At 36.4% G+C, this 14,244-nt stretch overlaps 1 protein-coding gene and 1 pseudogene across 1 annotated transcript in view; one reads left to right on the top strand and one right to left on the bottom strand.

The window, feature by feature from the left end:
- SMYD3 (SET and MYND domain containing 3) overlaps positions 1-14,244 on the top strand; it is an 822,936-nt gene that overhangs the window by 202,927 nt on the left and 605,765 nt on the right. Inside the window, exons 3-5 of the mRNA XM_006157236.2 lie at positions 5,918-6,025; positions 7,982-8,039; positions 10,259-10,395. Of these exons, the coding sequence (XP_006157298.1) occupies positions 5,918-6,025; positions 7,982-8,039; positions 10,259-10,395 (303 nt within the window). The remainder of the gene's footprint in view (positions 1-5,917; positions 6,026-7,981; positions 8,040-10,258; positions 10,396-14,244) is intronic.
- LOC106735809 (small ubiquitin-related modifier 2 pseudogene) lies at positions 4,280-4,765 on the bottom strand (annotated as a pseudogene).

Genomic DNA, 14,244 nt, shown 5'->3' with positions numbered 1-14,244 from the left:
TATGTCTCCACTCAACATATACTGACTGTGTCCACTCTATGGTAGAGGACATAAAAGCATTGAAAATTGTTATGGATACTGGAGGGAAAAAGGAAAGGAGAGGGGGAGAGGGAAGAGTGCAGGAAGGGAAATTTGGGGAAAAATGAAAAAGTAAGACATTTGTGGGACACAGATGTTGCCTGTTGATGCTGTGTATAGTATTTTCAACTTGCTTGGTGTGTGGTGTATATTATATTGAGTAAAATCGCTTTACAGTCTAAATGGTGTATAGTGATTAAATGTATAAATAATAATAATAAAAGTAAAAAAGAAATATTTTTCCCAACTTAATATTATGAAAGTCATGTCTGTAGGATAAGAGTTTATTGGTAATTGTAGAATAGTATTTTTGTTTTATCTATTTAATATATGTAATGACCTTCTTTGTACTACTAATTTAGTTTAACTTTGTGCTTTTTCAACCTTTGCTATACATGGAATGTACGGCAGTGAGTAAGAATAATTCAGACACTTGATCCTGTCTCATGGATACTGTCAGAATCTCTGGGTTGGGTCCTACCTAGGCTTTGTTTTTAAAAATACGTACTTATGTATATGTGTGGGCACGAATAACTGTGTAGCATTGTTCCAGAATGGGGTTTTCAGCTCTCTTCAGACCCAACTGTACATATTTATGGCAGATATTTTTATTGCCCTCTTGACTATTTTGAAATGAAATTGTATAGGTAATATCTACATAGTTACATATTTTAAGAATATCAGTATAATGCCATAATTGGAATATAAGGAGAAAGAAAATTAAAAATAATTTATAATAAGTATGTATTTTCATATGTAAATGCTCAGGTATAACTAGTCTAAAAGACAGAATTGCAGTCTGCCTTTACAAGTTCAGCCATGTACTTGTACCTATACACAGAATTACTGTGAGAATAAAGTACAAAAAATAATTCTAGGAACTAGAAATGGAAAATTTTTTATAAAATGAATAAGTCACTATGCAGTATATACTGGACTTGTGTCCATGGAAATGTATATATCAGCTGTGTTTGCTATGAAAATATTTAGATTAATTAAGGTCTTTAGTAATTCAATACAATGCAGGGGGAAAACAGTATAGAAAGCAAACATAAATACCAGAGACAGTGTGGGAGGAGAGTGAGAGATGGCAGAGGGTAAGAGATAGGGAATCAAGGATGGGGGAAAAAAAAGCAAAACATTACAGAAAACAAGAAATGGAAAATTATTTGCTGACAATAACATGTTTGTTGATGTGCTTGATTGAGACAATATACAGTGTACTCTGGATGGAAAATCTCATTTTGTATGCTGTAATGATGTACAGTGAATGAATGCAAATAAATAAATTAATTAATTAATAAAAAATAAATAAAAATTAAAAAAAGAAAATGTGTTGTATTGGCAGGTCAAAAGAATGTGTTGTATTGGCAACTCAAATGCTACATCTGCTGCAGCCCTCAGTGATATGATTTTATGAAATATTGACTAACTTTAGGTAAAATTCTTAAAATTCAATCTGTCCTTGATTTACCTAGAAAATTCAGTGCTATTAGGAATATGTACAAACAACCTCTTCCTTTTTTTTTTTTGAGTGTTGCTTTTTTCTTTTTTCCCCCTCCCATAGGGCGCTTGGTGTAGAGAGACAGAGAGAGAGAAGGAAAGTGAGAAATTACCCCCCCACCCCACCCCCAGAGAGGATGCCATGTTGCAACCCCTTCTCCTCTAGTCTCCTTTCAGGATTTTGGGCACACGCCCACAGAGACCCAGCATGTTTCAAGCCACTGGGTCCAGGACTCCAACCGTGGTCAGGCAAGTGAGAGTCCAGCATATTAGCCACTATGCAACCTGCTGGCCCCATGTTCTTCATTTTTAAATGTAAAAGGAGGTTTTGTTTTAGGCTCATGTTATTATAAGTAAGTTTTTCACCTTTGCAGAATCTCTGTTAATAGTTGTGGTGGATTTGGAATAGTTCTTCATTATACAGAACTATCCTACCCTAGATATCTGGAGTCTCTGGTTCCTGTGTGTTAAGTGCTCATAATATGCCACAAATATGATGAACAAAAAATACACTCTTAAATTTCCCAGAAACCCCTTGAGATTGGTACTATCCCCATTGAGAAGTGTTGATAATAGTGGATTTGTGTTCTGAATTATTATAAGTACTGTGCAACTTATGTAAACTTACAGATTCTGAAATTATTTCTGAGTCATGCATGCAGTGACTTGTGGAATTATATCACAGATGTTTCATTTCATTTTTTTCCCACCGAAAACTCTTATTTTCCATTATCTTTGTTTCTTAACACAATATTTTAATTTGGTCTCTTATGCCAATTTGTGCTTGTTGTACATCACTGGTAATTTTCAACCATGAGCACAAAATACATAACAGGAAGTATTGTGAGCAAAATCTTAATTACGTCCGTATTGGCTGTAATGGAAAAAAAAATAGGAAAAAAATAAATCAAGAAGGTTATCTTTTGAGAAACTGGAAAAATATATGACTTCTGTGCCATCGAAGTCTGTACCAAAGTTTGTCAAGTGGGGATTATGCCTGATGTTTTTGTGTAATTGTCAGGTTTTCTTTAAAAGTCAAATGGAGTTGCTTGAAAGGTTTCATTGCCAACCTTTTTTTGTGTGTGTGTTATATGCTTATATTTGTAAGCCTTATGGTAAGATGTGATGGGAGTAGCTGGACAATAAATCCTGACAACTAATGTTCTAAAGACTTTTTTTTTTTTTGACTGCAGGAGAGAGAGAGAGAGAGCGAGAGAGAGAGAGCAAGTGAGCAGTCATTTTTGACAAGATTATGTTAAATACCTAAAGTCGCTTTTGATAGAAATTCTCCAAAATTTAGATGTTTAATTTTGAATAACGTTATCTAACTGATCAACTGGTTTATTATTTGGAGCTATATTTTGTTCTCTTACTATGAAAAGTTATCAAGAGACTGAGTTGCTTAAAACTGGAGGTTTAGGGGACCAGCAGTTAGCGTAATGGCTATGTCACTGGACCCCCACGTAGTCGACCGCGGTTCGCGTCGCTAACCCAGTGGCTTAAAACTCATGCCGGGCGCATGTGCATGTGTGCCCAAGATCCTGAGAGGAGAATGGAGGAGAAAGGATTGCGGTGTGGCCATCCCCCCTGGTGGGTGATTTCTCGCTTTCTGTCTCTCTGTCTCTCTCTGTCTGTCTGGCAAGCGCACACGCCCTAAAGCATAAACCTCTCAAAAAAAACAAAAACAAAAACAAAAAAACAAAATAAAACAAACAAACAAACAAAAAACTGGAGGTTTAAACAAAGAGATTATGGATGATCTCTTATAGTTGAGGTAGGCATGGATTAAAATCTGCTCTTAAGCTTTCTCACTTCAAATTACTTCTGTGTCACTTTGCTGGGCACAGTACTTGTTCCACTGGACAGTTGGGCACTTGAACAGAACCAAAGGTGCTTTCTCAGAGACACTTTGTGGTTTCTCAGTTGGCACTGTGTGGTCCATTCCTACCCACACAGTCTGTCCATTAAGAGTATCTGCCAGGTTTCTTAACTTTTATAGCCAAATGGAAATCTTTCACCAAAGCTATGGTTTTCTCTAAACTCAGTAGTGAAAAATAACACCCTCACTTCTTGTCTGCATATTACTATGAATTTGTCTACATAGCCCACTCTCATTTAAAGGTCAGATGAAAGAAAATAGTTATATGTGAATCAGCATTTCCAACCTAACTTCCTAACAGGTGGCAATAATGATCATGGGAAATCATGTTAAATAATTTACACACATTTACTTAATGTACATTTTGGTAGAACTTTTAGTACACTAATTATATTTTGAATTGCTAAGCATAGTCTATAAGATATTGTTTTTTTTTTTTTTTTAAACAAGAAATTTACTTAAACAACAAGATGCTTGACTTGAAGGGAAAACTATCTAGGATTCCTTTTTTTTCTTTAAGAGTAATTTGCCCCTACTTAAAGACAGATTGCCCTACATGTAACAGCTACGTACAAAAAAGTTATAAAATTGTCCTTGGTTTTACAATGATAAATGAAAAACATTAAAATTCTCCAATCAAACAAGGTATGCAAGGATTTTTATGTTGTTGTTTTTTTTTTTCTTTTTCTTTTTGTTAAAACAGTGACAGCAAAATAACTAAAAAAAAAAAAAACTGCAATATGCTTGTGCACATACACCAGTTACTTCATGTACAATAAAGGAATGGGGAAGGGAAAATGAAAGAATAGAGAAAACTATACTGTAGTCAGGATGTGGTGAAACCAAATTGTGGTTTTCTAATTGAGAATGTATTCTTGGTCTGTAAGAACAGAGTTCTGGAGTAAAGTAGCAGGTTCCCTTTTTAGTAGACGCCTCCTGTCTGCTGTTGGAACACATCAATTGTATCTTCATCCTCCATTTCCAACTGTACAGGTGTGTCTGTTTCGTTGATCGGCTGCCCATCAAACCGGAATCTGATCTGCCTCATTGACAAACCTGTTCACAATAGGCTTTCATTAGTTTACCAAGTGGTGTATGCCTCTTAATCTTAAACTGCACCACAGAACCATCCTGCTCTGCCACCTTCAAATTAATATGATTGTTGTTCTCAGTCTTGACTCCTTCCTTGGGTTTTTCGTCGGCCATGGCGAGCGCTGGAGTCTCCTCAGCTGCCACTTCACAAAAGAGGTACCAGGTCCCCACCGAACGAGCACACAGGCAGCACCAGGAGCGGAAGAAGGAGGCGGTAGCGGTGGAGGAGGGAAAGGGCACGCGCACGTAGATATTGTTTTTCAAACATAATTTGCAATGGAACATGTATTTTTTTAGGCATCTTACACATATAGGTGATTGCTAATTGCTACTATAAGACTAATGCCCTGAATATCTGAAACATTTTCTATCACTGAATTATATTTTTGTATTATGCCCTAGAGTGAGTACAGACATTAGAAATAGCTATATGAGGGCCATCAGGTGGCATGGTGTTTAAGGTCGCTGGACTCCCACATGGTTGACTGTGGTTCGAGTCCTGGTCCTGGCGGCTTGCTTTCTTGCTTTCTCTCTTTCTCTCTCACTGTCCCTCTATGGTCCAATTAAAATAAATAGATAAAGCTAAATAAAATAATTCTTAAAAAAGAGAAATAGCTATATGAAAGGCTATTATAGTTAAAAACTGTTGTCCTAAACTATTGTTGAAGATATTGTCCAGTATGTGGATTAATATTCTTAGAATAAATTCCTCCTGTGATTTAATGCTTGGTAAAGCTTGTGTTTCTCTTTTCTGTCAGATGAGAATTATGTAAGCCATTATGTTTTCTTTTTTTTCTTGCCATGCCTTTAAGGCAACTCATATAAATGTAATGCACAAACACGATAATTATTTAGTACTCATGTTTAGCATACTAAGGGTGTTTATTTTCCCCTTTTATGTTTAGGTAGTTTGGTAATTCTTAGATCTTACCTTTTATATCTTGTTTTCTTCATCTTTAATATAAATATAATGTTGTTCTTGAATATATTTTCTAATTTGGAACATATATATATATACTATTCAAACTGACTTATTGAATCTGGTTAATCAGTTGGAAGACTATCTTATACACTACTAAGTAACCTCTAATGATTTTTTCTTTGGACTCCATCAACTAGGTACTAACCAGGGGGCAAATTGAGGGACAGAGGTGAAACTGATACCCATGCCTGATATTTGTATACTTGGCAAAGACCGAATCCTGGATCATTACAGTATAAGAGTATTGACTTCATTTGCTATTGTGCAGTTATAGTTAGACTGTTGAAATTAAATTAATGTTGATGACTGTCAATGTTCAAAACCAGGGTAAATGAAAGTTAAATTTGATGTCTTACATGCGCTCCCCACTCTTGTTCTCACAGAAAAAGGCTTGGCAGGACCACAAGCGGGAATGCAAATGCCTTAAAAGCTGCAAACCCAGATATCCTCCTGATTCTGTCCGACTTCTTGGCAGAGTTGTCTTCAAACTTGTGAGTATAAAATTGATGAAATATGTTTGGGTTTTAATTTAACGAAAACATTTCAGTTGAATTTATTTAATTTTTTTTGAGAGATTTTTGTTATAGAGCATGTGTGCTTGCCACAGAGATAGAGAGACGGAAAGTGAGAAATCATCCCCTAGGGGTGATGGCATGCCACAATTCCTTCTTCTCCAATATTTTGGGCAAACATACACATGCGCCTGGCGTGAGTTTCAAGTCACTGGGTCAGGGTCTCAAACCATGGCAAACCATGTGGGAGTCCAGTGATGTAACCATTATGCCATCTGCTGGTCCCTATTATTCTTATTTAAGGCTGAATTTGCACCCATGTTAAAATAGAAGGTAAATTATTCCAGGGAGTATCTTAAGACAACTCACTATTTTCCTAGTAATCACAAAATCAGTGACTGTGAAGTGCACAACCCTTGTTTGAAGGCCCTGGGACTTCCTTTTGGAAATGATAACATGAGGGTCTATGTTTGGAGTGTAGGATGTTACTAATACCTTTCACATTGCCTTTATAACTTTTCAACTGAGAATTAATACATGTGGCAGGTATGCCCTTTTCTGTTTGCCTCTTAAGTGAAATATTAGACAGTAATTAATATTAAATTGAAGAGCACATATCCCTCTTTTTTATTTTAAAAAAATTAGTCAGGATTTATTGGAATGATTTCTTCAGTCCTTTTTCATACAGTGCCAAAACAGTAGATTCCTGTTTTGGGGAAGCCTTTCAGGGTTTTTTTTTTTTTTTCCCCACACCAGGCTTTAGCACGAACATCTTTCTCAAATTATTTCAGGCTTCAGTACTGTTCTTTCTTGTTATGTGTTGACTTGTTTTGTCTAGTCTAAAATTTTATAAACAGTTTATTTTTTTAAATTTTTTAAAAAATTTTTTAGGTTTTTGCCATAGGGTGCATGCATGCGCCAGTGAGAGAGACAGAAATGGAGAGAGGGAAAGCGAGAAATTACCTCCAAGGGCGTGACCATACCACAGTGTCTTCTCTTCCATTCTCCTCTCTGGATTTTGGGCATGCACGCACGCGTGCCCAGTGTGATTGTCAAACTGCTGGGTCCCAAACTCAAACCGTGTGGGTGGCCATGTGGGAGTTCAGTGCCTTAACCAACACAATACCTGATGGCCCCTATAGATAGTTATAAGAATTTAAAAGTATGGAGTCAGCAGGTAGACTAGTGGTTGACACACTGGACTCCCACATGGTTAACCGCAATTTGAGTCCTGGACTCAGTGACTTGAAAATCATGCTGGGCGTGTGTGCATGAATGCCCAAAATATTAATAGGAGAATGAAGACGAGAGGATTGTGGAGAGAAGAAAAATCTGGGGAGTGATTTCTTGCTTCCTGTCTCTTTGTCTTTCTCTGGCAAGTACATGCACCCTATAGTAAAAATCTCTCTCTATTTTTTAAAATTTTTTTGGAGAGGTTTTTCACTATAGGGTGTGTGCGCTCGCTAGAGAGACAGAAAGAAAAAGTGAGAAATCACCCCCGGGGGGGATGGCCACACCGCAATCCCTTCTCCTCCATTCTTCTCTCAGGATCTTGGGCATGCACGCACATGCGCCCAATGTGAGTTTAAGCCACTGGGTCTGAGACTCAGATCATGGTAGACTACATGGGAGTTCAGCGACATAACCATTATGCTAACTGCTGATCCCGTAAAAATCTCTCTCGGAAAAAAAAAAGGAATTTAAAAGTATGAAAACTCTATAAAAGTTTTGTATTTGGAGATTTAGAACTGATGGGTGAGATTGCTTGTTAGATTTTATTTTAATATTGTTCCTGATTAAGTAATTAAATTCCAATAATAAAGTAATGAAGAGAAAGAATATAAAGAACATAGTCCTTTTTCATAATTTTTCATTTAAATATTTAAAGGCACTCTAACATACATGCTTTTGGTGTTTCTCTACTTTCATTCACAGATGGAAGAAACACCCTCAGAATCGGAGAAACTCTACTCATTTTACGATTTGGAGTCAAGTAAGTAATTGTCTATTAACATCTCTTAAGAATGCCTATCATTTGTTTACTGAGCTGTAGAACTGTTTTATTTATTACTAGAGGGAATGTGTGCTCACCAGAGAGAAAAGAAGAGAGAAGGGGCAGGTAGGGGGCATGGTCATGCTGTAATCCCTTCCTGTTCATCTCTCCCTTTCTGGATTTTGGGTAAGCACATGCACACATCTGACATGTTTCTAAGTCACAGGATCTGGGACTCAAATTGCATAGCTGGCCATGTGGGATCTAGCTGTTTCAACCATCAGGCCACAGACCTAGCCCAAACTGCATTATTTTGAACTTTTTTTCTATGTCTTTATTATGTAAGTCAAATCTAATGAGACTTGCTTTTATATACACCTGACCCATTTACTTAATTGATTCTAGGGCAGCTTTGGCCCTGTCAGAGTTTGTGAAGTACCATAAATATCTCCAGGTTAGGCAGGAGAGTGTAACCACTAGTCCATTTGATGAATAATTTTTCTTCTGTTTCTCCTTCACTCTTCTGTTTTTCTCTTTTTTGGTTTCCTCTCCTGGTTTTTTTTTTTCTATCTCAGAAAAGAGTGATGTACTGAATAAGCGAGTTCCAGGGAGCTTTTAAGGTCACCGTTTCTTCAGTTATTAAAGAAAGTAAAAGACACAGATGCCTTAGACTCTAAACGGTAATGAGTATTGTTCTCCTGAATTACCTTGGTGGTAACCCAGCTCCTTGGGATGACTGAGAGGCTTTCCAAATCTGAATGTTGAGCAAATGTTAGGTTTATTTTGCATTGTATTGGCACAGCTCCTCTTCAAAGAATATAAATGCCTTCTATCCTAGCCAGAGCTCACAGGATAAATTTGCTACACACTTTTTTATTTCTAGATGGAGACAAGTAAGAGGATGATCCAGTGCAGATTTATGGTTATAGGATCCTAAGTGTGACTAGGAATGGGAATAAATTATTATTAAAATCATTGGGTTAATTATTCTGTTGAACAAGTAATTTAAAGAAAATATGTAGACCTGACACGAGCAACAGAGTTATGCTATAGTTCAACCTGATGTATCTTTTCAAGTTTTAATAGAGAATTAATTTGTCACTTTTTCTTGTTATAATTCTGCTAGGTAATTAAACATCTCATACAGTGAGTTTTACTGCTACCGTTAGCCTTGCGCAGTAGCAGACTCGTACACACTGCCTTAAGCGAAATGTTCTCAGGTGCTGTTAATTGAATTGTGCACTCTTGGTCTTAACACTCCATTGGAGGTATAATTTCAGCTGATTTTTAAGGAGTAACATTAGGTTTAGAACCATCTCTTTCTGTTTCAGTTAAAATAGCACCATATCTTGTTTATTCAACCTGGGAATGATTTGAAGTTGAGATGTCTTTGGCTGATTCATGTTTTCTTTGTGTTTTTATCACTATGACATATTTTACCAACTTGAACTTTATCTCATCTTAGATCTCATTTTCTGTCCTTATTTATGCCTTTGAATTGATCCTGTTCAGCAGTTAGTCATAACCTAGTTCTAAATTACTTCATGGAAAAGTTTGCTTAAATTTCTGACTTCATAACAACTTATGATATGTGTGAGTATTTGTATGAGTGTACAGGATGATGTAGAAAATCGTGTAATACACAACATTACAGATTTTCATTCCAATGCATTTTCATCTGTACGTGCATTTATTTATTTTTTGATAGATGTTTGATCTTACACTATAGGTAAAACTTGGCAGAGTTTAATTGATGACATATGTATGATGATTTGTAGTTGTCAAAAGTTAAAAGTATGGAGACCAGCAGTTAGCATAATGGTTATGTCGCTGGACTCCCACGTAATTGACTGCGGTTCGCGTCCTGGACCCAGTGGCTTAAAACTCACGCTGGGCGCGTGTGCGTGCATGCCCAAGATCCTGAGAGGAGTACGGAGGACAAGGGATTGCGGCGTGGCCACTCCCCCTGGTGATTTCTCGCTTTCTATCTCTCTGTCTCTCTCTGTCTGGCGAGCACATGCGCCCTATCGCAAAAACCTCTCAAAAAAAAAAAAGAAAAAAGAAAAAAGAAAAAAATGTTAAAAGTATGTATTTCTTTTCTTTCACAATGGACCAGACTGCAGGCAGTAACTGGTTTAACAGCCTGTATTGAACACATACAAATTATCCATTAAAAGTTCACTTAGTGATTTATGTTATTTATTTTCTCTTTAAAAAAGATATTAACAAACTGACTGAAGATAAGAAAGAGGGCCTCAGGCAACTTGCACTGACATTTCAACATTTTATGAGAGAAGAAATACAGGATGCTTCTCAGCTGCCACCTTCCTTTGACATTTTTGAAGCCTTCGCAAAAGTAAGTGTTATGTTTGGTATTTTTGTTAATGCCATAAATTGATCCTTTACTCGTTATGTTGTTGTTGGTTGTGCTTGATGGGAAATCCAGAATTCCTAATTCCTTACATCACCCCCCTACCTTAGTGAGTAGAGAATGAGAGAGAGTATTGAATATTTTGAAAAGGGTTTCACCTTGCTGTTTTATCAGTATTATTATAAGCCTGAGTATGTTTTTTTGTCAACTCTCAAAGCACTCTCTTAAAAGAAAGGGTACACTTTCTTTTCCTGCAGGAAAGCAGCGTATCCCATGATTTCTTACTAATAGATTTAAGTTTGCCGTTGTGTTCATTGAGTTTGGTGGTGGTGGTTTCAGTGTAATGCCTGTCTTTGCAGTGGAAAATTTATTGGAATCCAATTCTAATTACATCAATTCAAAGCGTAGCCACTTCTGGTTTTTAAATAATTGCCTAGAAAGCTGTTTAAACGTTTCATGTCACTAAAATATTAAGTTAGAGATAGAAAACAGATTTTATGTAGTATTTCATTTGTGATCTGTTGGAAATAGCTGCCTGAAGAGTTAATTAATGGAAGTGATTCCAAGCATTTGTCTTGGCCCATGGAGGAAGAGTGCAGTGACTGACTCTTGATTTTGACTCTGGGATAGGGAAGATGTGTCAGACACTGCTGTGCAACTGTTGGTCAGTCTCTCATGTTGGTGTTTTGGGGTTTGTTTTACTATTGATCACATTTTAATAAACTAAAATTTATACCTTGGAAGATGATTTGCCACTACTTTTGCAATCTGTAAACGTATATTCAATGACATATTTGCCCCATGTATATTTTAAGGTATGTTTTTAAATCAACTGTTTTCTAAGATTTTAATGTGATCAGTTTCATTGCTAGAGATCGAGTCTAGTTTTTCTCAACTGTACTTTATTCTTTAAAGTATGCTTTTATGATTTTTAAATAATATCATTTTAGTTTATATTTTGGTTTGTCTACAAAGTTGATTTCAAAATATAGTGGCTATTTTTTAATGCATCTGAGAAGTTTCCTTTATGCATATTGCATGTACTCCTGAAAATTATAACATGGAGTAGTGCCATATATACAGTGCACACAGGCTCTTTTGATGTTAAACACAGTAAAAACTAATACCTACTGAAAGGTTAAAATATACATTATGATGTCTGTTATTTCAGTTCTAGTGTTAAATCTTTGGCTGTTTTGTGACAGTTACTTCCAGTTTAGAAAATGTTCAAGTACCAATTACTGGTGTTAATATTCATGACAAGTATTTTAAAATACTTTCTACTACTAAATGTAAAATAGGAATTAATAGCTAGTTTCTCATTTTTCCTTGTAAAAAATTTTAATCTCATGTCTTTTACAATGACATTCTCTCTGTGTTGTACAGGGAAAATTCTGTTGCTGTGATTAAGTAAACACATCTTTAATAATATATTTGTATTTGTTACTGCTACAAACACAACATCCACATCCTTGAGATTTCTGTCTAGTAATTGGACACAGATGTGTCATATCTGCCTTAAAATATAAAATAATAACCAGAGGAAAGAAACATTAACCAAAGACTCCTATACTTCTTTGATCAAGTTTTGTTAATATTTTTGTGATTGATAGTTATTTTTCTGCTTACAAATTTGTCCTTAAAAGAGACTGTTCTCCTTCTCTTTCTTATTTTTTTCTTCTCCCTTCTCACTCCTACTCTCCTTTTACAGAATAAAATGGTCCTTGGGACCAGCAGATAGTGTAATAGTTATGTCGGCAGATCGGGCGGCTTAAACTCACCCCGGGCGCTTGTGCATACATGCTAAGATCCCAAGGGGAGAAAGGAGGAGAAGGGATTGTGGTGTGCCCATCTTATTGTCATTGTAGAAATATGGAATTCTGAGGTCTTTTTAAAATTTGTTTATATCTTAATTATTTTTTGACTTTTTTAGTATGGATTTTCTCAGACATACTCAAAAGTAGAGAAGCTAGTATAATGAACTTAGTTTTAGTAATTTTTGAACTTGTTTCATAACTGATATATACATATTTTATAAGAATTATTTTTAACTTTATTTATTTATTCTATTTTAATTAAACCTGAGAGGGACACACACACACACACACACACACAGATAGAGAGAGAGAGAGAGAGAGAAAGAGAGAAAGTGAGAAAGCTAGTCTCAAGCTCCAGGACTCCAGCAGCAGTCAGCCATGTGGGAGTCCAGCACCCTTAACCATTAAGCCACCTGCCAGCCTCGTAACTGATATTTTTAATAACTAAATGTCACATAGATATCTGCTTTCTTTATTTGGATTTCCAAACCTTCATTACAATTAGTTTTTGAATCAATTCTTGCCCCCCTGAGAGGTATTTGTAAGTGAATTCACTTTATAAATTTAGCAGGGTTTTTTTTTGGGATTGGAGTGACTTTTTTAAAGCCTTTTTTTTTTTTTTTTTTAGAGGGTTTTTTTTTTTTTTACTATAGGGCATGTGTGCTCGCCAGACAGAGATAGAAAGCGAGAAATCACCCCCCCAGAGGGGATGGCCACATCGCAATCCCATCTCCTCCATTCTCCTCTTGGGATCTTGGGCACACACACACACGTGCCCAGCGTGGGTTTTAAGCCACCAGGTCTTGTACGTGAACCGCGGTCGACTACGTGGGAGTCCAGCAACATAGCCATTACGCTAACTACTGGTCCCCTGCAAAGCATTTTTGATACAAAGATATAGAAATATGAAGCTAATTCTAAATCTTAAAATTATGTATAAAGAATAAAAAAATAAAAACTAAAGCAGGTCAAAAGTCTAATTCGAGCACGTGTGTATCTTTATCAAACTTACACTTGCCTTGGAAGTAAAGGGGTCAGTGGAGGATGAGAAAGTTCTTAATCCTGCGAGCATGTTTCATTCTTTATTGAGCTGATGGCTTTTTCTAATGGAAACCCACGATTAATGCCTATAAAGTTGCAATTTATATTTTGAACACTCTGGAGTTTCTGGTAGAAAAACGGTGTGTGTACCCTGTTGGACCAGAGACTAGAGTCTCAGAGACATTCATGCTTCTGCTGCTTTGGTCTTGGTTTTACCTAGAAAACTTTCTCCTCTTGACTCCAAAGACCCTACTGTGTATTCATTTTCTGGGTCATATTCCTGAGTTTTCCTTCTTTTCACTCAGTTCTTAGCACCAGAATCAATCTCTTACTCCCTAACCTAATCCGCTCCCCCCGCCGCCCCCCAACACACACATACCTGAATAGCAACTGGAGTTTGGTGTGTAAATATATCCTGTCCACTTATGAATTTGTTGCCAATCTGTAAAAATTGCGTAGCATGAGACATAGGAAGGAGACATTTTTCTAGAGGCAGGTATCAAGGAAGATCTCACCTTGACTGTAGAAGTTAACATGAATTTCAGAAGACAGGATGGTGTTGGGAAGCAGTTATATACAATGGTCTAGAAATGCTGCTGGAGGAAGAGGTAGTATTGATTCCTCTAATCCCTCTCAGATGAAGAAAATATATTGGCTTCCTCTGAAAAAGTTTGAAAAGAATTGTTGTTACTTGTAGAATATAGGTTTCAGGTATATTTAGTAATTACAGTAAGAGTGTGAATGAAAGCTTGGTGTTTCTAAATGTTTGTTTTGCACTGGGTGGTAATAGAAAATCAGTGGTATGTCTAGAACTCTTATCAAGGAGGGATTGCTGAGGGACAGTCTGGTGGATGGAGAGGCTAAAGTGATTTACCTGCAACTGTATTGGCATGGTTGTTTGTTTAGTTTAAATTGTATATTCCTTGTGGAAGTGTAGTGGAATGGAAATAAAAAGTGTAAGGAATGGAAACTGTTG

This window comes from Tupaia chinensis, unplaced genomic scaffold, assembly GCF_000334495.1.
Source record: "Tupaia chinensis unplaced genomic scaffold, TupChi_1.0 Scaffold000532_1, whole genome shotgun sequence".
NCBI classification, from domain to species: domain Eukaryota; kingdom Metazoa; phylum Chordata; class Mammalia; order Scandentia; family Tupaiidae; genus Tupaia; species Tupaia belangeri.
This window is presented reverse-complemented; position numbering and strand designations above follow the sequence as displayed.